The sequence below is a fragment of the Rhinolophus sinicus genome, chromosome 16 (genome assembly GCF_057876585.1).
Source record: "Rhinolophus sinicus isolate RSI-liver-muscle chromosome 16, RSI-T2T, whole genome shotgun sequence".
NCBI classification, from domain to species: Eukaryota; Metazoa; Chordata; class Mammalia; order Chiroptera; family Rhinolophidae; genus Rhinolophus; species Rhinolophus sinicus.
Genome location: NC_142516.1, coordinates 148684918 through 148708991, shown reverse-complemented (window position 1 = coordinate 148708991; position 24074 = coordinate 148684918). Strand labels below are relative to the sequence as shown.

General features: G+C 39.8%; 1 protein-coding gene across 36 annotated transcripts in view; it reads right to left on the bottom strand.

Annotated features, from left to right (window-relative positions):
* The window catches only part of DOCK9 (dedicator of cytokinesis 9), a 256192-nt gene that overhangs the window by 81389 nt on the left and 150729 nt on the right, over positions 1-24074 (bottom strand). For 35 of the 36 annotated variants that reach the window (XM_074329465.2, XM_074329468.2, XM_074329454.2 and 32 more), the window contains exons 10-18: positions 15270-15344; positions 13827-13967; positions 13319-13525; positions 12799-12921; positions 9183-9265; positions 8451-8573; positions 1125-1204; positions 856-1043; positions 657-722 (exon numbers count right to left, since the gene is read on the bottom strand). In XM_074329465.2, the coding sequence (XP_074185566.2) occupies positions 657-722; positions 856-1043; positions 1125-1204; positions 8451-8573; positions 9183-9265; positions 12799-12921; positions 13319-13525; positions 13827-13967; positions 15270-15344 (1086 nt within the window). The remainder of the gene's footprint in view (positions 1-656; positions 723-855; positions 1044-1124; positions 1205-8450; positions 8574-9182; positions 9266-12798; positions 12922-13318; positions 13526-13826; positions 13968-15269; positions 15345-24074) is intronic. The other variant, XM_074329449.2, reaches the window with a different exon arrangement.

Sequence of the window (24074 nt, the reverse complement as noted above, 5' to 3'; positions counted from 1 at the left end):
CCTTCCTTAAAAGCCATTTTCACATAGTTACAGTAAAGAATTTGGGATCTGGAGCCAGACTGCCTGGGTTTGAACCCTGGTTCCACTAATGTATGACCCTCAGCAGTTTATTTAAATTTTGTGCATTAGTCTCCTCAACTGAAACAATGCAGATAATAATAGTACCTGACTCCAAAAACTTTTATGAGAATTAAAGGAGGTTAATAACAATACAGCTCTAAGAGGAGAACCTGGAATACAGTAGGCACTCAATACACATCACCAGGAATCTACTACTAATACTACTGCCATGCTACAATACACATTTAATAAATGCCAAACTTATTATTATTTCTAGTATCAAGGTAACTAATATAATTCTTAGCACCCACACCATGCCTGGCTCACAGTAAGTGCACGATATGTTTACTGAATTGAACATGCATGAGAAACTTTCATCCCTAAGGAGTATAACAAGACAGAAATAGTCCTTTAGAAGCAAGAACTCAATTATTCAATATGCCCCAAGGTTCAACATATGTGGTTATAGATTGTGATGGCATAATCTTTTTGTGTTTGTGTCAATTAAAATGTTCTAAATTCCTTTACTTGTGCAGTAACCTGCAACTACATTTTTAAAATAGGAAAATGCAAACATCTATGAAAAAAAACCAAACCTTCAAAGGCTGGGAGTCTTCCTCATCTGAATCTTTGAATTCAATGCAAATCGCAATATTTCTGGCCTGCAGCAGTATTTAAAGAAAAAAGGGAAAGAAAACAAAAAGCCAAGAGGTGAAAACATTTATAAAAGAACATGAGAAGCCAAAACCTAAGAGAGTTTGATATCAGAAATGAAACTTCCATCTTTACACTCACCTTGGCAAACGTCTTTTGACTGTCGTATTTCAAGTACTTAGGATAAACATAAAGGTGGTTGTTGTAGATGGTGTAAGGCTGAGTGTGTTTTGGTATGCAGGGTACAAATTCTTCTACTTCAAATGTGACTGGGGTTTTAGCACAGGTTTCAAATTGCTTCATGGGAATGTATGATGAATTGACATAATCTGAAAAATTAAAAACAAACAAATTGAAGAACAAAACCAAACAAAATTTTGTTTGTTTATGATATAGAACTTACAACTTACTAGAGAAGTCTGAGGAAACATTATCAATTGTAATGTCTAGATTGCCCAGAATCACTGGGAGTTTAGCCATCTTCTCAGGTCTACAAACAAAAAAAGAAAACAAAAATCAAACATTTATAAGTTAGGTTACCTCTAAAACCTTAATTCTAGAGTAGTGCTTCTCAGAGAAATATAATGCAAGGCACAAAATTAATTTTAAACTTTCTAGAAGCCACATGTAAAAAAGTAGAAAGAAATAGGTAAAATTAGTGTTAAGAATACATTTATTTAACTCAATATATCCAAAACATTCTTATTTTGCTATGTAATCAGTATAAAAAGTTCCTCCTAATTATTCAAAACCAGATGTGTTTTGAATAAACTTACAGCTCATTTCAGTTTGGACTTGCTAGATTTCAAGTGCTAAATAGCCACATGTGGTTTAGTGGTTACCACGCTGGGCAACACGAGACTAGATAAGAACAGCGGTAAACTGTTAAAGTTGTCCTGAACCATTTCATCCTCCCCATACATTCTTGGCTCATTTAGCGTCATGAAAACTCATAACTAGAAGTCATCTTAGGCTCCAGTATCTAGCAAAACACTGACTTCAAAGTAGGTACTCAATGAAATGTTTGGTGTCTGTATTTTGCTCGACTCAATCCAATATAGGAATCTCCTCTGAGATATTCCTGAGATGCTCTATTACTGCTTCAACCCTTTCCAGTGACCAGGAAACTTCCAACATAGCTGTTTCGACGCCCAGATTGCTCTTCCTCATAGCAGGGTAAAATTTGCCTCTCTGACACTTCCACTCATCAAGGGGCCTAGTTATGTTTCTCTATGTAACACCTTTCAACCATCTGTAAACAGCTACTACGCCTTTCTGAAGTCCTTCATTCTCAGCCCTTTTGCACCGTCCTCCAATCCCATTTCTCTCCTAGAAGAATGTCCCATTTACATCATGGCATCCAGAATAGCACAGATGAACCTCAGTATGGTCTGACTAAGTGGGGGTAGGACAGCTGTCTGGTTTTGAATAATACACCTTCTACCAATTCAGCTAAAATGCTATTACATTTAGGTAGCCACACCTAATGACGTACATGAAATTTACAATCACTAAAATCCCTAAATCTTCTTCCACATGCTTTATCTCATGCCACATCTCCCCATCCTGTATTTTTATACAATTATGCTTTTGAAACTCAGAACGGGATTTAATTTTTGCCTTGATAAAATTTCATCCCTTTATATTTGAGCTACTTCTAGTTGATCAAAACTCTCCTAAATCCAGCTTATAACATCTAATGTATTAAGATGTTCCTAAGAGCTTTATGTTGTGAAGACATTTCATCACCACGTTAGGTTCTCTTACAATCATTGATGAGGCTACTGCACAGAATGTTGCCATGAACAGGTTCCTTCTCAAACCTCCAATGCCCATCGCCGAGTTGATACTAGCCCATTCGTCACTGTTCCTGGCATCTGGTTACTCAAGCAGTTGAACAACTATCCCCTCAAGTGTGTTCCCCTCACTCGTTCACAGGACACCTTGGCACATACACTTGTCAAAGTCTTTGCTTATTCCTCTGTTCCTGTGTTATACCAGCTTGGCAACCCCATTAAAGACAGAAGCAGGAATGTGGTTAGGAGGACTTGTTTGACATGACATGACTTATTCCTAGGAAAACAGAACACTGACTCATGGTTCTTCATAGACCACCTGTGGAATAACGTCTTTTAGACACTGCCAAGAAACATCAAAGCTCAGTGGCCAACAGATTCAGCATTTGGTTTTGTTCCCATTTTTGAAAAGTTCCTAACTCCTGTTTTTAAGATTCCTCAGACATCATTATTACCTACGAAGCAGCCCCACATGTAACTTGTCAGGCTGTCTTGGGTATTGTCCACCTGAACCAGATTTCCCCAGCAGGTCTACAGTCTTGCTTCCTTACGGCTACAGACTTTGCTGAGCACATTCATCGGTGCCCATCACCAGCTCCAACCTGCAGAATCACCTTCTCTCAGGGTTCCTTCTCATGTCCACTTGCCTTTTCTATACATCTGAGTTTAAATGAGCAGTTCCTTGAAATCCTAAGGTACAACGTTCAGGAAGGCAAGTCAATTTTTCACACATTCTGCCTATCTTCAGTGAAAAAGATTCTGGCCAAAAGATGCCTGGGTACAGTCCGGCGTTGCCCCTACATTTGGTCCCTGTACCCCTTCTGTGATTTGTTCGCAAACACAATATCCTTTTCCACCAGCAGGACGATTGTGCCTCCAGGGAGCTGGTGGGGGCCTCCCAAGCACTGTATGCTCCCACAGTGATAGACTGTTGGAGCCTCTCTCGGCTTTTCACAAAGCTCTTTAGGGGCATCAACCGTTAGACCCATGGGTTTCTATGCAGGCATACATTTTTGTGACTTAAGTGCCTTGCTCCACCTCTTCTTCGAACAGTTTAACACTGCAACACCCCACAAAACACTGCATTCCACAAAATCACAGAGACACCTATGAAGTTATATCTGCTTCGTTGAGTCAGAAATATTGTGTTTATTACAAATAATACTTGTAAATGGAACTACTGAAGAGTATTGTACTTCACCCATTCCTAGTTATTTCCACCTATGAATGAATAGGCACCTTCTTATCCATTTTGTTTTTATGATCACTCTGATATCACCCACATATAAACTTCTGAGAGAGTTGGATTTCTAAGCAACAAATTTTAAACATGCTTCACTGGAACTCCTGTACCATGTGTTACATACTTCTGTGTCTAACTGTACTGATTTCTTACTTGGGTTTCTCCCTCTGCTGAGGGCTTTTACTTCTAGTTGCTACTTCTACAGAGGCATTTTAACACCATGCATTAGAAGCAAGCACAGATCTGAGCTTAGTTCCATACCACACAGCACACAGACTCTGTGGGAGCTGCTTCTACCAACTTAGGTTTTTAAAACATAATCTTAAACCTATTTCAAAAGTTTAGGGTTTTTATTGAACCTGGCTTATTAGGTATCAAAACCTCATACACAACAATTCTACTGCCTTTTTGATACCCCTTTCCAAAGTGATGAGGTGTGTGTGTGTGTGTGTGTGTGTGTGTGTGTTACACAAAGTGAATTCTCTCATGACTGGGATTAGTTTTTTTTTACAAATGCTAGAAAGTACATATACCCTATGCAAAACGTATAATACTTGAGCATGAAAACCCATCCTAAAACAGCATTGATTAAATAAATGCATAATGTAGATACATGTAGGATATCTGCAATTTGGAAACTCCTTCTGTCTGTGGATACACCCAGGAATGAGGCTCATACTCTCTCTCAGGAAAAGGAAAGGTCTTGCCTTCCCGCTGCCCACATATTCCTGCTGGCTCAACAATTCCCACAGAGGGAAGGGGCATGGCATTACAAACTAGCAGGCATCCCATGCCAGCAGATGTGCTTCCCTCTGTCTGTGTGACTGCAGTCTGGGCCTCCCTATTCTGCTTCCTGTACTGACCTATTAGTGTGACTAATAGGCAATGTAGCCCTGGCTGGATCTGTTGTTGGTGGTGAGGCTAATCTTCTAATTGCTCTTTGTAAAAGGAAATATTCCCTAAAAGCATTGCTGTCACTTAAAAAATTTATGTGATTGAAAGAAACTTGAGATATTTTTGTTTAAACAAAATCACCGAATTTATGTCTAAGAGACATTTCAATCAGCATTTATCAAGCGCTTACGATGGGACACAACAGGCAGTACATTAGGTACCATGGCTACAAACAAGATACAATTCCTGTCCTCAAGGAGCCAAAAATCAAGGGACACTGTCGACCGTCAACTCCTTGAGACATATAACTGCTTCCATAGCGTTTGTATAAACCTCTACCAGAAGGCGGAGGTCTCGGGTACTGAGAAGGAACAGGGGATGAGACCAGTACTCAAAGCGAGAGAAATCACCCTGACATGTATTTTCATCTATTCCCACCACAGTTCTAGGAGGCAGGGCTGTAATGATCCCCCTTAAAAAGAAGAGGAGACCCAAGCAGAGAAGCTGAGTGAGCTGGGCCATGTCTCCCAACATGGAAGTGAGTTACGGACTGGGCTTTGAAAGACGAGTAGGGTTCCCTCAGAGAGACAACAGCAGAAGGGGAGTGTGTATGCTGTATGTGGCTGTCACTTGTGTGCCGCTTGATGGGGCAGAACGGGGCATCACGCGGTCAAAGGCAAAGCACAGTGGAATGTACACAGTGGGTCGAGAGACACAGGTAGCCCCACCTGCTTGAGTGCAGTGTAACTAGAGGGAAATGGAGGTAAGAATGTCAAACTTGGGGACAAAACACATAAAGGTACAGACAAACACATATACGTAAGTCTCAAGCAAAAACCCCAATAGTGTTCTTAAGTAAATTACCCTATATGGTAGCATTAAAAAAGGTCTACATTATAAAGAAAATATTCTATTTTCTATACTTTGCCTTCGTGCCTTCAAATTCCTTGTAGAAGTGAGAAAAGACACGACCATGAGCAAATCAAATAAATGTAAAATACCAAGTCTCTATTCTTAGATAAATACTTCGTAGAGCCTACATGTCAGCAATACCATCTGACAGGATTCTTTTCTTACTAAATACTGGACCGTATTCTCTGGTAATTATTGCACGGGAAAGGGGATGTGGCTGATGAGCTTTGGCAGCTCTTTTCTAAAGAGTGGGGCAGCTTGAGAACATTTTTCTCATCCATTAGTAAATGACATTTTGAGACAATCATGGGAGCAAAAACAATAGCTTTGGATCCAAGCTGGTGCGCAAGTCACTGACACGAGCTTATTTTCTGGAAAACATAAAGAGGAAAGAAAAAGAGCAACACTAAGGTTTAAAGAAAGACAGAAAAAGGCATCCTCCACTTCCCTAACTCTGCTGTGAAGAGCCGCAGGCAGTGCACGTGGCATTTCTTATTGAGCAGGATGGGCTCTTGCGAGCCGAGTCACCTTCCAACGCTGACAGCTCTGGACCCCTCTTTCTGGGTTTCTGAGTCTCTCACTGGCCACCTGCAGCAGACTCTCCCACAAGATCCTTCCTACTGAGCAGCCGCATGAAGGGCCTGGCGTGCGTTTGGGGCGGACCTGCCGCATGCTCTGAACCAGTCTTCACTGTCTGTGTTCTGGCTGCCTAGCCTCCGGCTCTCGGCTCAGATCACTTGTTGATTCAAGAACCTGTAAAGTCCCACCTTCCAGCCTCCACTGAGGAAGCCAGAACCAGAGCCGAAGGGGGGGGGGGGCTACCCCCACGAAGAGCTGCCACCACAGGGGAAGCTTCAAGCTAGCCACCTCAGGAGTAACTTCTGTGACATGGCTTTCAACCTCTGTCACGTACAAAAATACTTCTTTGTTTGTTATGTTGGAATATAAACGTAAATGTTAGTTTAAAAACATGTCCACATAAAATCATATAGAAAGCTATAAAGTGGAAAGTGAAAAGTCACCCATAAATCCATCCCTCAGAGATAATCGGACTAACATTTTGGTGTATAGCCTATAGGACTATTTTTATGCCTGTCTATCTTTCCATTTAGCCAGCTATTTGCCTACCCATTCCTTCATTTATATACAAAAAAATGTATATAAAATGTTTTTTCAAAAATGAGGTCATAGCGATACACTGTCTCCTCTTGAACAATATAGTGTGTCTGCCTTCCCAAGTGAGCACATACAGACCTACATCACAGTTATGAAGAATTGTATGAGAGTCTAGTGAGGGAAAATTGTAATCTGTTTAACTAAAGGTGACTGGAGTCTTCCAAGAAAACAACTTTTTATTCCATAAGAAAGGCTAAAACTTTCTGGAACTCAAATAAACACATGACAATAATTATTACATGACAACACATAATGTATGACAATACATTACTCAATATAAGTAAGTAAAGGTTTTGAAGAGATGTTAATTATGGCTCTATTTTGAAAGAGAGAAGTAAGAAAAAGGTGAAAATGAAGTTAAAGGACGTGAAAACAGCCGTTCTTGACTTCTTGGCAAACTGATATTGTTTCTTTGGTGTGCGTTTTGTGTTTCAAATAAAAAAAGACTGAAAAGTTCAGATGGTATAAATTAATTAGCAGCTGGCTCTTGGCCATTCTTTTTATTTCATTATCTGTTAATAACCCTCAGTTCTTTCTCATTCCCAGAATTCTCCCAGAAAAATTCTAAAACCCACATCCCTAGCAAAGGAAATCAGTTTTTATAAGTTCAGAAATGAATTCCTTATGACAGAGTAGATAAGAGCAGATTCTCAGCCAGACTGATTTCCACCATTGCTTAACCTCTCTTTACCACGTTGTTATGGGTTGAATTGTGTCCTCAAAAAGATACGTTGAAGTCTTGACCCTAGTACCTATGAGTGCGACCTTATTTGGAAATAGGGTCTTGGCAGATGTAATCGAGTGAAGATGAGGTCACTAGGGTTGGCCCTAATCCAATATGACGTGTTCTTATAAGAAGAACAAAATTTAGACCGATACCCACAGGAAGACAGCATGTGAAAACAGAGGCAGAGATTGGAGTGATGATGCCATAAGCCAAGAAACACCCGGGGCTCCCAGAAGCTGGAAGAGGCAAGGAAAGATCCTGCCCTAGAGATCACAGAGGGCGTGGGCCCTGCCAACACTCTGATTTCGGGCTGCTAATCTCTAGAATTGTGAGAATAAATTTCCGCTGTTTTAAGACACCCAGTTAGTGGTACTTTGTGATGGCAGCTCTAGGAAACTAAAGCTTCATTAATATGGGGAACGCGTTTAGAACAAAGCTTATAAACAATAAGTACTATATAAATTATTATCCTTCCACTCATCACCCATTCAGTTAATAGTACCACTGGGCACTCCACTGCGCATGGCAGAAACCTGGGTGTTATTTACCTGAGACTACCACCCATTTTTCTCTCTCCTCCCATCGTAACACTCAATCAGGAAACAAAGTAGTAAGTGGGCCTCTCTGACATGACTTGAATTAGTCCCCTTCTTCCTATTTCCACTTGCAGCGGCTTTGCTGAGTCCCTCCGATCTCTTACCAAAGGTTCCTCAACTGTCTCCTTCCTCCCTAGGCTCCTCTCTACCTCCAACCCACACTTCACACGACCACCAAAAACATCCTTTACAGAATTCAAATTAACCAGGTTATTCTTCCAAGTTTAAAGTCTCTGTTCCTTCCCAAGGACTTGAGGTAAAGTTCCACGGTCACCCAACATGTCGTATGTTGTTTGAGTGGAGCAGTTGAAAAGACTACTCCCACGTCCTCCCTCCCCACCAAACAATTCCTATTTTTCAGGTGTGGAAATAAGTAAGGCCTTGAGACTCACTTCCGAAAGTCAGCGAGGAACTTGAGCATGTCGTCGTTGGAGAGCTTATTGCTATCTTGTTTGTAGAGAGCAGAGAATCTGGCATTTTTGTCAAGGCTTCCAGATGTATCCTTAAACAACGTCCTGAAATAACCAAACAACATTTCTAAACGGAGTTTCCAAAAGACCAAAATAAATCCACAACTTAATTCTGGTTTCTATGTGAAGACTGATTATTAGTCCGTCGGCTGTAGCCAACAGAAATGTCATTATCTAAAAACACGGAAGATATTTATGAGGATGAACACAACTAACTCAATTTACATAGAAAACATTTCCAGCAAATGGCTGGTGCTTAGGAAACAACACACATCGCCAAATGCTTAAGAAGTAGAGCTAACAAATAAAGAGGCTCTGCCGGCCTCACCGGGCTGCCACCCCACTCCCAGCTGGTGACATGTGGCTGGAACCTGGAATGCCATCTCTGCAACATACACTCCTGTTCATCCTGCCAGTTCTACCTAGCTACCTTCCAACCAGCATCTTTCCTTTCTGTGACTCTAATAAATGATTTCTCAGATAAGGGGCTTATTTGTTTTTCAGTTTTATACATTTAAATCCTCTTTGCAATAGACAGAATAGGTCGGTCGATCTATAAGTCTATCCATCCATCCATCCATCCATCCATCCATCCATCCATCCATCCATCCATCCATATATCTATATCAAAGGCATAACAGATGTTCCCCTTACCTTGCTGCCCAAGCAAATGGCATCCGGTACTGTCCTAGTCTCTGGCATGCCTGCTTGGCATTCTTCAGCACCTTCTGAGCAACCTTGAAGACATGAGAATAAATGATAATGAGACGCTGTATCCCTGACAGGAGAGTTCGCATGTAAAGAACCATCATCCATGTTCATCAAATAAGCACTTCCTGTAGTATCAGATGCACGGAAAAGCACATCTGGCGGTAATGAATATGGATGGATTTATACTCAGTGTGGAGTATTCTGTTTCATGCATTCTCTAGCAGTGATTTTCAATGAACATAGGATGAGGACTGTTTCCAAAATGTCATGTCTTTTCTTATCCAAAATATTGCTTTCACAGGCAATGAGCGTGCTTTATCATAGGCTCTCACTGTTCTTTATGAATAAAGGCTACTTATGATAAGTCACTGAACTATCAATAATTACTAATCCTTGGTATTCATACCCAAATATATCCCATTACTAGACTTTAAGTGAGAACATTAATGAGAATACTAAGCTTTCACAGCTCCTAACGTGCACTGGCTTGTGCAGAGTCCCATAATTTGCGAATAAATATTCATTATTAAGACATTACAGGTGTTGACTTACGTTAGCCAGGGCTTTCAATTGCTATAGTCTTGCTTTCTAAGTATAAATTGCTGTTATTTTCACTTTCTAATGATCAATTTGGGCTTGTTATGGGTTGACTTATTACCGCTATAGTGCACAGTGAGGAAGATTTGCTTCGGGCCTAACATGTACGCATGGCACGTCTGTTAATCAACTATATCCTTATTACTAAAGCACATGGCGCTTACTTTCTCCAAATTTGCTTGTACTGGGGTACTGCATTGTTACCACTGCAAAGTTTGATTGATTCAAGTGACGTGTTGAAGGGTCTTTTACATTATTTAAGTACATCAAAGTTGAACCGATTTTGGGACAAGTGACCTAGTGCCTATGACCCAGTGTGTGTCATGCAGAGGCGCAGCATCAGCATCATGGGACCGTGTCAGGAATGCAGAGTCCCAGGCCCCACCCCCGAGCTCCTGGGTCAGAACCTGCATCTGAAAAGACCGCCCGTGATCTGTGTGCCCCAGGTTTTAGAGCGCTCATCGAGAAGGCTCACAAGTAGAGCAATAGAGCCGTCTGTCTCTAAGTCAAATTGAAACCAGCCGTATGAACCTATAAGCCATCACACCTCTTTGGGTTCCACTTTCCACAGTTAAAAACAAAGGGCTTGGTTTACACTTTTCATTATCCCCTCCCATAATAAAACATTATGATTCTACCGTAATCACACTGTGGGGACTGTTGCCTTCATGAGTGAGCTGGAAAACACGTCTTGATTGAAACAAATGTCAGGAGCCCATCTAGTCCCTCCCTCCCTTATTCCAGTGGGTCACGTTGGAAGGTATGCAGTCATAGGGTAAAATGGCCTACCATCCTGGAGTCGCAATTTTGGTAGAAACCATTATTTTTAGCTTCTAACAATACTCACTACATTGTGGAGTAAAATGCAGTATTTGCATAGAAAGTAAAGCTAAAACAGTCTTCAAATAAGTTTCACTCTTCCCCGCAGTGAATGCGGACTGAGCTGTCAGACTTCCCAAGGGTGCAAATGGAACATAATGTATGTGAAAGTCAGAGTGAAAAACTCATGTTTGCCCTTTAGGTTTTTTTTCCCTTTTCTTTCTTTTTTAAAAAGAATCTATTCGTGGGAGATACCTAAAGAAATTTTTCATAAAAATTTCCTCTAAAACAAAAATTTACTCCAAACGATGTCCTAGAGCATCTTGGAAAACAGGAGGAGACAATTCTGATAAACAGAAAACAATTATCCTCTGTAATATCCCTGCCAAACCTTCTAATCTGATGTGAGATGGTTGAGTCTTAATCTCTGCTTTAAATGACTGCTTTGCAGGTGTGAATAGGCAGAATGGTGTGTACATGGCTGAGCTTTACATCCTGTAAGTGATGAAGAAAGAGCAGACATCAGCAGATGCTCAAATGGACAAGAAGTGTGGAATACAATGTCTAGTCCACAGCGACATGTAATTTTGCACCAACATGAGCTGCCACCTTTCAAACCCTGCACGTGGCAGGCAGAAGTAGCAAAATTGGAAGTGTCATGCATACAGACACAGTCAGGGGAGTAAATGTATCTTGGGCCTTCATTGATTATTAATCAAACCATGAAAGAGCTAAAAGAGCTTCTCATCCAAGGTTTTACAGACTTGATTTAAAAAATAAAACAGCTTCTCTCCAGAGACCCAACTTTACTCAGCTTTTATCAGCCAGGAAGGCATACTGTTTAAAACAATGTGCCTGGGTAAATGGGCTTTTCCTTGACTGGGGCTGTAATAACTGATAACAGTGTCCCACATGTCTCAGTGACTTGCAGTGTCCATATTAGCTCTGTCCTGTACTATCTGTCTGATCCTAGCACTATCCCTGAGAGGAAGGCAGGGGCAGGTAATAGCATCATCCTTCAACTACACGTGGGACATCCGGCGCCCAGAGAGGTGACATGATTTGTCACCGAGTTGGTATCCAGGCCAGTTAGGTGCTCAGCACCCAGGTGTCTGACTCCTAGAACCTGGTCTTTAAGGGCTGTCCTGCGTCTCGGTGGACACACCTGTGATGTATCAGTGGCCACAGAGAGAAAAAAGCTCTGAATCAGCTCAGTGAACCTCCATTAAGCCTCTGGGGTGTCTCCTCCTCTGCTGACCAGTCCTTGGTCATTGATTATTAACAGGGCCATCTCTCAAGTCACCACTTACAAAAAAATTTTTTTTAAACTAAAAATACTGTAAAACTAGCAGGGACAGCATTCAACAGCTTCCTTTAACCAGGTAGCTCAAAGTGCTAGAAAGTGACAGTTAACTGCCCTTTGGTCACTTTAGCTGTGGGACACTGAGTAGGTAACTAAACTTTGTAAGCCTCAGTTTTCTAAAGTGTGAAAGGAGGTCTTGGAGTAGATGACTTCTAATGTTCAATAATCCGATGGTATACTACGGTACACCCACACCTACACACTCCCGTGTGCTTTGCACACACTCGTACACCAAACATACATCATGTATGTTTCTTTCCCTTTTCTAACTATGGTCGCTCCACCTCTGCCACCAACACTCTGCCCCAACTGACAAAACACACATAGACCTGAACCACCACTACTACCGGCCAGAACATCTGAGCCAGATCATCTCCTAGTCGGTCTGGTTTTCTGTCTCATATTTGAGCATGAACGTACCCAAATATAATTCCAGATCCCGAGAGACACAGCAACAAGTCGATGAACTGTATCTGAATATAATGCATGTACTTTGTAATAACAGTTTACTTTAAACTGGTAATTCCTTTGCAAATTATTTCATGATATATCAGGATAGTCTAGCCAAATGTAGCACTTTATTTACACACAGGACTACTTTTCATTGAAAATCAGATACATAGGTTAAATATAAGAATAAATCTATGTACAGTAGTCTATATCTTTTGAAATATAAATATGGTTTAACTTTGATTTCTTTAAGCATTTCTACTTCAAAAGAGAACCCTTTTTATTTTCCGATTGCTATTTATCACCACAAAGCATAAAAGTCATCCGTACCTTAGAAGAGTCTGAACTTTTCATGTATGGCTCAGCACCGTGGGTAATGCTCCCCTGAAGGACTTTTTCAATTCTAGCCACAAGAAATATATCTGGGTGAGGACATGTGACTGAAAATATTCCCTAGGGGACAAACAATTTTTTCCAGTGAGTCGAATTCACAGCCATGTTAAACACATCCTATGAACAGTAAAGGTTCTAAAGCAGCAAAGAACAGCGAAACAGTGTAGCTATTAAGAAGCACCCAGTGCCAAACTGGTTAACTGATCAAATAGTTCATCATCTGCTCAAATAGGCTACTGGGTGGCGGAGGCAACTAGCAGAAAGTTTAGGAAAAAGAAATGAGAAATCGAAAAGCACTTCTCTCTGTTTGCTTTTACTGTTTAATTTCGATATGCTGTCAATATAATCAAGAGCCTCACTTAACCCAATTGTGCATGACAAAGTCTCTATGTATTTGCATAGCATGTGCAAGGTAAGTCAGTCTTAGTAGCATGGCTGCTGGGCTCATGCTCCCTACCTGCTTCGGATACTGCATGGAGGCTTCATGAAGGATGTCCTGAAGGGCAGGTGAGCTCTGCCTGCTGCCGCCGTTCATGAGAGCTGGGGACGTGGTACCCAGCATCTGCCTCACTGAGAAATGGTTCAGGTCCACATGGAAATCGGCAGAAATCTTTCGGTTGTACTTTATGTCAAACAGGGACAGAGTAACAAAGAAAGGCTCTACCTGAACAAAACAAAACAATCCAGACCATCACGATAGCTGACATTTTCAGGGAAAAGGAGGATGTTGCTACCCAAGAAGAAATTACTAGCCCTCTTTATGACTAATGTAAATAACTGCTAACGAGAAATAGCCTTGATCCCTAGCCTTTGTCATAAACATCCTGTCCCTGAAGGCTGAACAACCCTCCACATCCTGATCTAAACATTGTGCTTCCTTGACACCAGGAGCTAGGATTTCATGTCATGCAATGGGCACATCTGAAACCTTGGAATATTTGTCAAAAATCTTTAAGGAAAATTACATTTGTGGTAGGTCCTTCTTCATTCTCGGCAACACAGCATTGTAAATTGAAAGATAAATCATTGCACTTGACAAGAATTCTTTTTCCAAATTTCTCTTCAAATGGCTTCACTTCTGGCTCAGCTGATGAGAAGTCAAGCTTCTTTAAAAGAAATGCAAATGTATAAATAATTATGCTCACATTAAAAAAGTCCCATAATAAATATATCCTAAGAAAACTGCCTAAAATATGGAAAAGCCATATATACTCATTAAAATAGTGTTACTGTTTTATAAGTTTATATAGTTTATAATAATGGTCAAACGATGATATATCTACTTAATGGATTATCGTGCAGAGCTTAACAATTATGGTCATGAACAATGCAGTGTCCATCAATAGATGAATGGATAAGCAGAATGTAGTGTCTACAAACCATGGAATATTTACTCAGCCACAAAAAGGAATACAATTCTGACACGTGCTACAGCATGGATGGACCTTGACAACATTCTGGTAAGTGGAATAAGCCAGACACCAAAGGACAAATACTGGATGATCTCACATATGTAAGTTTCCTAGAATAGGCAAACTCATAAAGACAGAAAGTAGAACAGAGGTTGCTAACAATGAGAAAAAGGAGTAGGGGAGTCATTGTTTAATGGAGAAGGAGTTTCTGTTTGGAAGGGTGAAAAAGTTCTGGAAATGGATGGTGGTGATGGTTACACAACATTGTGCATGTACTTAATGCCACTGAATCGCACACTTATAAAGGGTTAAAATGGTAAATTTTATGTTATGTATACTTTACTACAACAAATAAAAAATTTTCAGAAACCAAAAAATAAATATAGGGTTATGAAGTCTGTGAAGAAGCATTAGAAAAATATTTACTATTAAAGTTAAATGGGGGAAAAGAAGTTCTATAAAAAAGACCACAAATGAAGAGGGGAAAAATACAGAAGTGAAAAGAGCAGAACTGTCATCCCCTCAGAGCAACCCTATTTGTGGGCAGCCATGGAGGCCCCTCCATGCGGTTTGGATTTTGTTGGGACCTAGATGTGGATCGCGTGTACTGCAAATCTTTGTACTTGGGCCTGAGCTCAGGCTAGTCAGGAAATATCACTATTTACTGGGCATCTGCAGCAATGCTTGTTATTTTCTGACAGTTATTCTATAGGGTAAATTATATGTTCTTTGGGGACTTGAAAATGTCTTTGGATAAATCTCTCTCAATTTTCAACAATCTGTTGAATACCAAATATTCACAATGGTTGTGCTATGGTAATGAGATTGTAGGTTGTTTTTATTTTTCCTCTTCCACCTGAATTTTCTATATTGTTGTTACATACCTTATCAATCCAAAATAAATAAGCAAACAAACAAGTAAATAAACAAACAATCTGTCAAACGTTTTCTTTCCCAAACTTAGTTTTAAATTTTAAACATTAAAATAGTTCCTACCTGGGCATCTGGGTCCAAGTAAAAAAGTTTAACTCTGCTTTCACTTTTCAGTTTGATTTCTGCTTCTCTGGTACTCTGATAACAAAATAAACAAAAAATAAAAATTACAAAAAAAAAAACAAAACAAAACCAGAAACTTTTCTTACAGAGGTGTCCAAATATGTTTGAAAACTGCCCCATCTGGAACAGCCAGGCTGCCAGACAACTCTGCCCTCATCTGGGAGAGTCAGCTGCATGTCAATCAACAAGGACAGACTGTCAAGTATACAGCACACAGTGAGAGTGCTGTGGGGGAAAAAAGAGGTTAATACCTGATCCCTGCCCTTATGCAGCTGACAATCAACTGGAGAGCCAAAAACGGTACAAAGAAAACAACAGAATAATTAGGCATTACTATCAAGAAAGGTTATAGAGATGATGTATTACAGAACTGTACACTTGAAACCTATTGTAATTTTACTAACCACTGTCACCCCTAATTAATTTAATTAAAAGAAAGAAAGAAAGAAAGAAAGAAAGAAAGAAAGAAAGAAAGAAAGAAAGAAAGAGAAAGAAAGAAAAGTATATAGGAAGAAAGGCTTCATAAGTTAGCAGAATAGGGGACAGGCTTTGAATGAAGGGTGGAATTGAAACAGCGAAAAGGAAGAAAACATGAACATTTCAGGCTGAATGAAACGGATGCACAGCACAGATCAGACACTGAATGTGGAAATGAGCCTACATGGTAGAAAGGATTGGGGTCTACCTGAGACTGAACATACAAGCAAAGGGAGAGAAAGGAATATGTTTTGAATAGTGGGATAGAGGAATCTAGGCCAGCTCTTAAAGGATAATCATAGGTGTGTATGGCAGGCAAGAGGGGGCATTGCTGATTCACTCAATAAATATTTATTAAGCACCTGTTATGTGTCAGGCACTAGGGACACCAACATGAAGGAAACAAAGTCCCTATCCCCAAGGAACACTCACTGGGAAGATGGACTATGAACAGGCAGTGAGAATGGCACAAGAAAGCCCAAGGTACAGTGAGAGCTATCTGGACGAGGAGGTGGCAGTCAGGGAAAAGCTCCCAGGGGAAGGAAGGCCCAAGCACACGCCGGGAAAGGAGAGAAGGGCATCCTAGGAGAAGGTGCAGAAGTACAGCAGGTGCAAAGGTACAGGTCACACCTAAGAAATGACCGAGTCATTCATTAGGACTGAACATGGTGATGGAAAACGAGAAATGAGACTGGGATTTGTATGTAAAAGACTGGAGATTTCATTCAGAATCCAAACAATCCTACAGTATTTTAAGCAAGGGAATAAAATAGCCAGTGCTGTATTTTGAAGTATCACTCAGGTGGGTATGAGGCAGTGGATTACAAAGGGAAAGACGAGGAAGCCCCTGTGGTCTCTCCGGGGTCATCACAACTGCCTCCCAGTTTCACACAAACAAGGCCCGTAACAAATCCCACATTCCCAGCGTGGGCAGCCTGCTGACTGGTCAATCCATTGACTGAGACAGATAAGTCAGGGGGAAAGCAGGTTTCTGGAGAAGGTGATAACATGGAGTTTGGAGATGCCTGTGGGAGTCCCAGCTGGAAACATTCAGGAGACAGCTAGAGATGGAACTGGAGCACAAGGCAGGGAGGAAGGCTGGAATTACATACTTGGAGAAGAGAAGCCACTGAGGGAAAGACACATATGGTGGCAGAGATGGGGGCTGGAAGAGTGGGGTTTGGGAACAGAAAGAAGCTTCTAAGATATCCACAAGTTAGACGTTGTCTCCAGCCACATTATTTCTCATGCCTCATGCCTCTCCATCTATATCCTGTCCTGGTGACTCTCAATCTCCATGGTTAAATCTATAAAGTCAGAATAGAATGTCCTCTCTCATCTCTCTGCTCCTTGCCACGAAGTCACATCTCTCCACGTGATGGGTCAGTGACAGCCACAGTGGAGAGGGTGTCTTATCCTCTGCTGGTGGCTAAACAAGGTCTATTATTCCATTTCTAATCATGGATAATGAGAAATTGAGCATCACCTTAATTTTCTTAGGCATATAGCTGTTTTAATAAGTGCTTAGCAATGATCCAAACTCTATCCCGACTATACCGGGGGTGCCAAAAAAATGACTTGTATTCATCTTTTGTTATCGGCATATATTGAGTGTTACCATATTAACACAGTTTTTCCCTTTCTTAAAATGTGTATACATTTTTTTTGGCACCCTCTGTATTTAACCAACTGTCTATGTCTAGCAAAATGAAATGACCACCAGAATACTAATTAAGTACCTGGATTCTAGTTGTAGTTCGGTTGTTAACTAGCAGTATGAACTAGTTAGCCTCCCTGGACCCCATTTTATCTGAGTAAAAATGTTGAACAAGATGATGGCTCATCTCTTGCCACAACAAAATTTATCTTGATGCTAACTCGGAGAGTTTTCAGGCGCCTGGAGGTTCAGGGGTGTTCCTACAAACCGTGTGGTCATGCTCACAGGAAAACAGGTGCCTGTGGCTGAGGCAGGCTCGCTCCATGTGCAGGATGGGACAGCTTTTCAACTCCATCTTGCCTATCACCTTTCCTCATTTTTCACATCAAAAGAGCCAGAACATGCACGCGTAGAACCTACTTAACTGCACCCATGGAGTTTGTTTTCCTTTGTATATAGCCCATGACATTTCCTGACAAACACATCGGTACCAACTGCTGTGAGCCACCAGCAGCAGGAACGCATTCTGCTCCTGCATTTCTGCTCGAGTCCTTCTACAAAGGGGAATACTGGGATCCCAGACACCGGAGGGGAGCAATGGGTGCTGACGTGCAATTCCTGGTGCCCTGCTGACCGATGCTCGTTGTTTCAAGCTGACTGGGCTAGGAGGCGAGCAATGAATAAAGCAAGAACGACTGCTATGAGCTCCATATAATTTAGAGGACAAACAGGGATGCAGACACATTAAAAGAAAAAACAAACAACCCGCCAAAATAAACTCAGAGCATCCTGATGTTGCCACTAATAGCCGAGAGATAGACTCTTCACTGGAGAAACCACTTAAGGGGAAAGAAGGGGCGACTTTAGATGTAAAATTAACCTGAAAGTGTCAACATACATTGACAGCTCTGCTATGAGACAGATAAAAAGCAAACTCAGCCTCTTAAAGTACCTCCCACCCCTCCCAAGGTCTAGGGTACATTAAACAGAGGGATGACTGATGGATAGTGTTTGAAGGAATTAGCAAATAAAACCTGGACAGTAAGAAAATGAAGCTCAGGACGGGCAGGGCTTTGCCAGGGAATAATGAATATCTGAAAGCATCATAATGATAAAAATGAATATTTATTGATAATAGTCAACATCTCTCTGCTAGGTATCATCCAAAGTGTACATTTAAACTGTACAACCTTAGGAGGCTGGTGCTATTATTATCCTGTTTAAAAGAGAAGACACTGAGGCATGAGGAGTAAATACTTTGTCTAAGAACTCACAGCATTACACAGAAGCCTGGCTTCTGAGGCTGTCTGGCATTAGAGCCCAGACTCTCGAACTATTAGACAAAATAAAACACACACACACACACACACACACACACACACACACACATATGAATAGGCAAGACAGAGGGGAAAAAACCTAAATGGTAAATAAGTATATGAAAATATGAAAAATATTACTACTGAGCAGCAAAATACAAAATAAAGCAGCAAAATACCATTTTTCACTCCTTTGGTGTGGATGCAGAAAAATGGGAATGTGAATTGTTACAACCTACTAGGAAATTAACCTGTCAGTACTTAAATAATTAAAAACACAATAACCTCTGACCCAGAAATCCCACTTCAAGGAGTTTCTCCTACTGAAAAAAGAGCACATGTATTTACGCTTATAAATATGTTATGATGTTTATTGTGCACTATTTGTAGAGGCTAAAAATAAAAAATAACCTAAATGTTTATAAATATGTCATAGATGTCCCTCCATCTATGAGGATCTAATTTACTCATTTTCATAGCTGAATAAACTGTGCAACACCCATATCTGAAATATTACGCAGCTATGAAAATGAGTAAACTAGATCCTCTATGGCCCAGAGGGACATCTATGACATATTTTTAATTCACAGAACAACTTACAGAGTAATATATATATATCATGAGCATAGTTAAAAAAAAAACCTAAAACACTACATACGTGTGTATATGTTTCTATGAGCAATTAGTTTGGTGAAAGAGGAATTACAGTGGGTTAATAACCTCGGTGCTCTCAGGAATGCTGCAATAGAGGACGAAGGGGAAGGTTAACCTTCTTCACACAATTTTGCATATTTTTACTTATTACAACAAGCACATTTATTTTTACTTAAATTTTAGTAAAGACAAAATAAGTCCCTGTAATATGCACCCTCACAATCGAAATGCCTATAAAATACAGCTGTAAAAAAATATTATCCCACAGACTATGCCACCCAGCACTTCTCAAAGTGACAAAGCCAGCTCTGCCCTTAAACTAACACGTGGTCAGTTCATACTGTGGAAGTAGGAAGAAATGAACTGGCTTTCCCCCCAAATCCTGTTGCTGCCATCCTACTCATAGCCTCTCTAATACTTTGGGTTCAATATAGAGGAAAACGAAGGAAATGCACAGAGCCGTTCTCTGTAAAAGCTGATACTTGCTTAAAAGTCAAAGAAGAAAGTGCTTCTTCTAAAACAAAGGCTGTCTCCCTCACTCCTGTAAAACTTAGGTTTAATGACTAATGACATACCCTGACAATGTTTTCTCCCTTGTCTTAAGAGGTAATTATGGTCCAAACATTTCACAGTTTCCAGAAGGACAGCTGTAGACTCTGTGTCTTAAGTTTATCTCAGAGAAGGCAAAACAATCAAAGGCCAAAGACTATGGTTAACATCATTTTATTTTGAAAATGAGTTATCCGAATTATATTGTGTTGGCTCATTTAATACTTGAGGTCAGAATATAAACTTTTTAATTTAAAAGCTGTCATGGTTTGCTTCCACTACGTCCAAGATATCTAACTCCCTGGGACCATTATCTCATCCTCTGTATCACAAAGCTATAATAAAGCATTATAGAATAAGAAGGACCCAAGAAATGGAACGCCAGCTGACCTCAGAAATGCAACCCTAGCCAATTCCTTTGTATCATAATACAATGACATTATTTTCTAGATTAGGATATAGCGAAGGAAGCATCTATTACAGACTTGGTTTAAAAATTTTAAAAAGATGTATGTGAAACTGTACAGATTCTGACATGTACTGCTGAGCTTGGCTGCCTGACCCTTACTCAACCTCAATGATACTATAAAGTTTGAGACACCATTTCTTTATCCTTTGCTCAACTAAGGAAGATTTACCTAGAAAGGCAAGTTCATTAGCTAAAAAGAAGTGATAAGGTAATTGGATGTGAGCAATTTTGGATTGACATGAAATAATGTTTCTCTTTCAGAATCACATGGGGAGACCAAAGTAAGGTGACTTGCTGTTCTTTGAGTACATAAAAGCTCAAAAACAGAAAAGCAGTAGAAGAAAAAATATATAAGATGGGAGCATAAGGGTTTTCTTAATACTGTCTTTACACAAGGAGGTGATATATGTCCCAATATCACTTAAGATGAATATAACCAAAGAAAGAAATTAGTAAATAAATAACAATTGTGTTTACAATCTGATCAGATTAACCCTAGACTTTGAAGGGAAGAAGCCAATTAACTAACTTTACAATTTGTGTATTCAATAAATATGTTTATTAGAGTAAGTCTTCTGATACTATAAATGCTGGTACATTTGCAACAAACATGTTTGGTTCCATATTAGACAATAGGAAGAAAAGAACAGGTTTTAGGGTAAATACATCATGTTGCCTAATAAGAAAATAATAACGACGTTCAGTACTAAATGTACAAACATAAGGGCCAAGAATATACAAAATATTCTGAAAACCTAAGTCCATATCATCCCTACCATATGTAAAGGGCCCCTCCATTATATTCCAGAATGAGACATCAGTTATTTTTGTCCTAAAACAACTTCCTGTCGCTCATATCCTGTTTGGTTATGTCTCAGTCACAGTGGAAAACAAAAGCCAGAGCAACAGGATAAATGAAGCAGAAAGAGGAGTTGACCAGAGAGGAGTCTTCCATGAAATTACACTTTTAACCACCTTCTGCCTGCCCTCAGTGTTCCAGTCCTTTCTCTGCACTCATGCTGAACTGTGGCCTGATCTCCCCCTGGACGCTTTCTTACACCTTCCTTCCCTTTCTTCCTTCCTTCCTTCCTCCCTCTACCTCTTCAACTCCTGACTGAATTCTCCTCCTTGCTGCGTGCCTGGAGCCTCTCCCTCCCCCTCCCCCTCCCTCCCCTGCTTCAATCTCAGATTCTCCAACTATTGCATCCATTCCTTCTAAAATCAGGATGACTAGTTAACAGTCAACTTCCCTGCTGTCTTAACAGGTACAAATGATCCCCACCCTAGATCCACTGGGCACAGTAGGTGCCTGGGCCCCTCACAGCACGGCCCAGAGCAGGCTGACAAAACACATCACCGATGGTCACCTGGCACCTACAAGCGTGATGGCAGCAGACTGAGTGAATGACAATACATTTTCATTTTCTTTATTCTTTTTCTTTATCCCTTTGAAAAATTACTTTCTGTTTCTACCTTCTTAAAATAAAATATTTGTAAAACGCATGAGAGCTGGGGGAAAAAATCAGCAGTTGAACCCCTTATAATGCTCCATTTTTCAGGCTTTGACCATAACCCACAGTAAAAAATAATTTATATCACAACTCAAAGCACACATACACTACATACCCACATCTATCTATATTTATCAAACAATATCGTTATTAAGGGCACTGTACATTAATATTCTCTATTCAATTCTATCATTTTTTAAACAAATCTGGGTCACATAAGATTGAGCTAAAGAAGCCTGTCACAAAGAGTGCATACTGTATGATTCCACTTTTAGGAAGGTCTAGACCAGTCAAAACTAATCTACAATGATAGAGGACAAGAGAATGAGGGTATCAGCTCGGAGGGAGTTACAACACAGTCTGCTGGGTGCTGTTACTGTCCTATATATTGTTCGGGGTTGTGGTTATGTGGCTGCATAAATGTGAAATCCATCAAGCTGTACAATTAGTGCTCAAGCGTTTTACTGTATGTAAGCTCTACTTCCATAAAAAGGAATAAAAAAATAAAAACAAAACGAAAAGTATTAAGTGGGGGTTGAAATCAATTAAAAATTGATTTTACCAACTAAAATAGCTTCAGCTAACTTGGTTTTGACCCACAGTGTGACAACAGCCCCAAATATGTTTTATATATATATATAGTATGTGTGTGTGTGTGTGTGTATCAGGCTTCTTTAGCTCAACATTATGTAACCCAGGCTTTTTGTTGTTGTTGTTTTAAATCTCCCTAGGTCTTAGGATCAAGGAATTCTGAATTTCGCTGGCCAGATGGTAGTAAGCAATGAGAGAAGAAAGAGGGCACAACTTCTGTATGTCGTCATTGTTTGAAAAAATACAGATTTCTAATTAACCAACATTAGGCTCAAATAATGTGAATCTTCTAGTTATCCATTGTGTTCACCCAGTAAGTACATAAAGCTACTTTTTGAATTCTAGATGGCAATGCATATGTTATCTGTTTCAACAAACATTTTGCTTTGAGAAATAGTGAACCCCACAACATCCAGAAACAATAAAGTGAATCTTAATGCAAAATATGATACACAGAAGTTCAAAACACGAAAAAGCCAAACACACCAAAACTCTTCCCAGCCTAAAAGGTGGCTCAAATGGTGGCACTAAAATTAGCTTTAATAAGCAGGTGCTAAAAAGATACTGTGTGGTAACAGTCAAGTCCTAAGAAAAACAATACTCTAAAGTCCCAGCCAGGGAGGGAGATTTTATATTTTAGAACAATCACATTGTGTAAAGTAAAGGCCAATGCTGAATGCCAGTCTATTTATAATCGTATATAGATAAACCATGTTTTCTATTACAGTGTTTAAGATGTGGGTGTGGAGAGTCTCTAGTTCACTGTATTTGCAAAAGAAGGAATAGAAAGGCAGTAACAGGGTAAGAATATAAAGGGCCAGAGAAGACAAAGCCATTTCTGTCATTTAAAAAAGAATTCTTCATAGATGCACAAAAGGAGACAAGCACAAGGATGTTCATTGTAACATTGTAATATAAAAAAATGGGAAGTAATAGAATAGATAACACAAAAAATGCTTACACCATGCAATAATAGGGATGAACGAAACCTATATACCAACTTGGGCGGATCTCAAAAGCAATGCTGAACTAATAATACTGTAAAAACCATGGACAGTGTCAGATGGGTAACAGGCTTACTGGGGTTGTCACTTTGTGAAGTATATAAATGTCTAATCACTATGTGGTTCTGTACCCCTGAAACTAATATAATATTGTATGTCAACAGTAATTGAAAAATAAATTTTAAAAATTAAAAAAAAACTAATGCTAAACTGAAAAACAAAAGTGCAGAATACTAAGTCAGCATTTATATAACACTTTTAAACATACCAAACACAACCACATATATCATTATGACAGATATATTGGTAAAGATATAAAAATTAAATGAAAGTAACCCCAGAAAACTCATAATAGTGGTTGTCTCTGATTGAGGTTGCAGGGGGGAAAAAAAGGGTATGAAATAAGGATGATGTTTAAAAGAACTTCAACTATGATATACATATATATTTTTTCTTTCTTTCTTTTTTTTTTTTTAAATATGGAAGCTAAAAAGACATTGAATCTGAGTGGTAG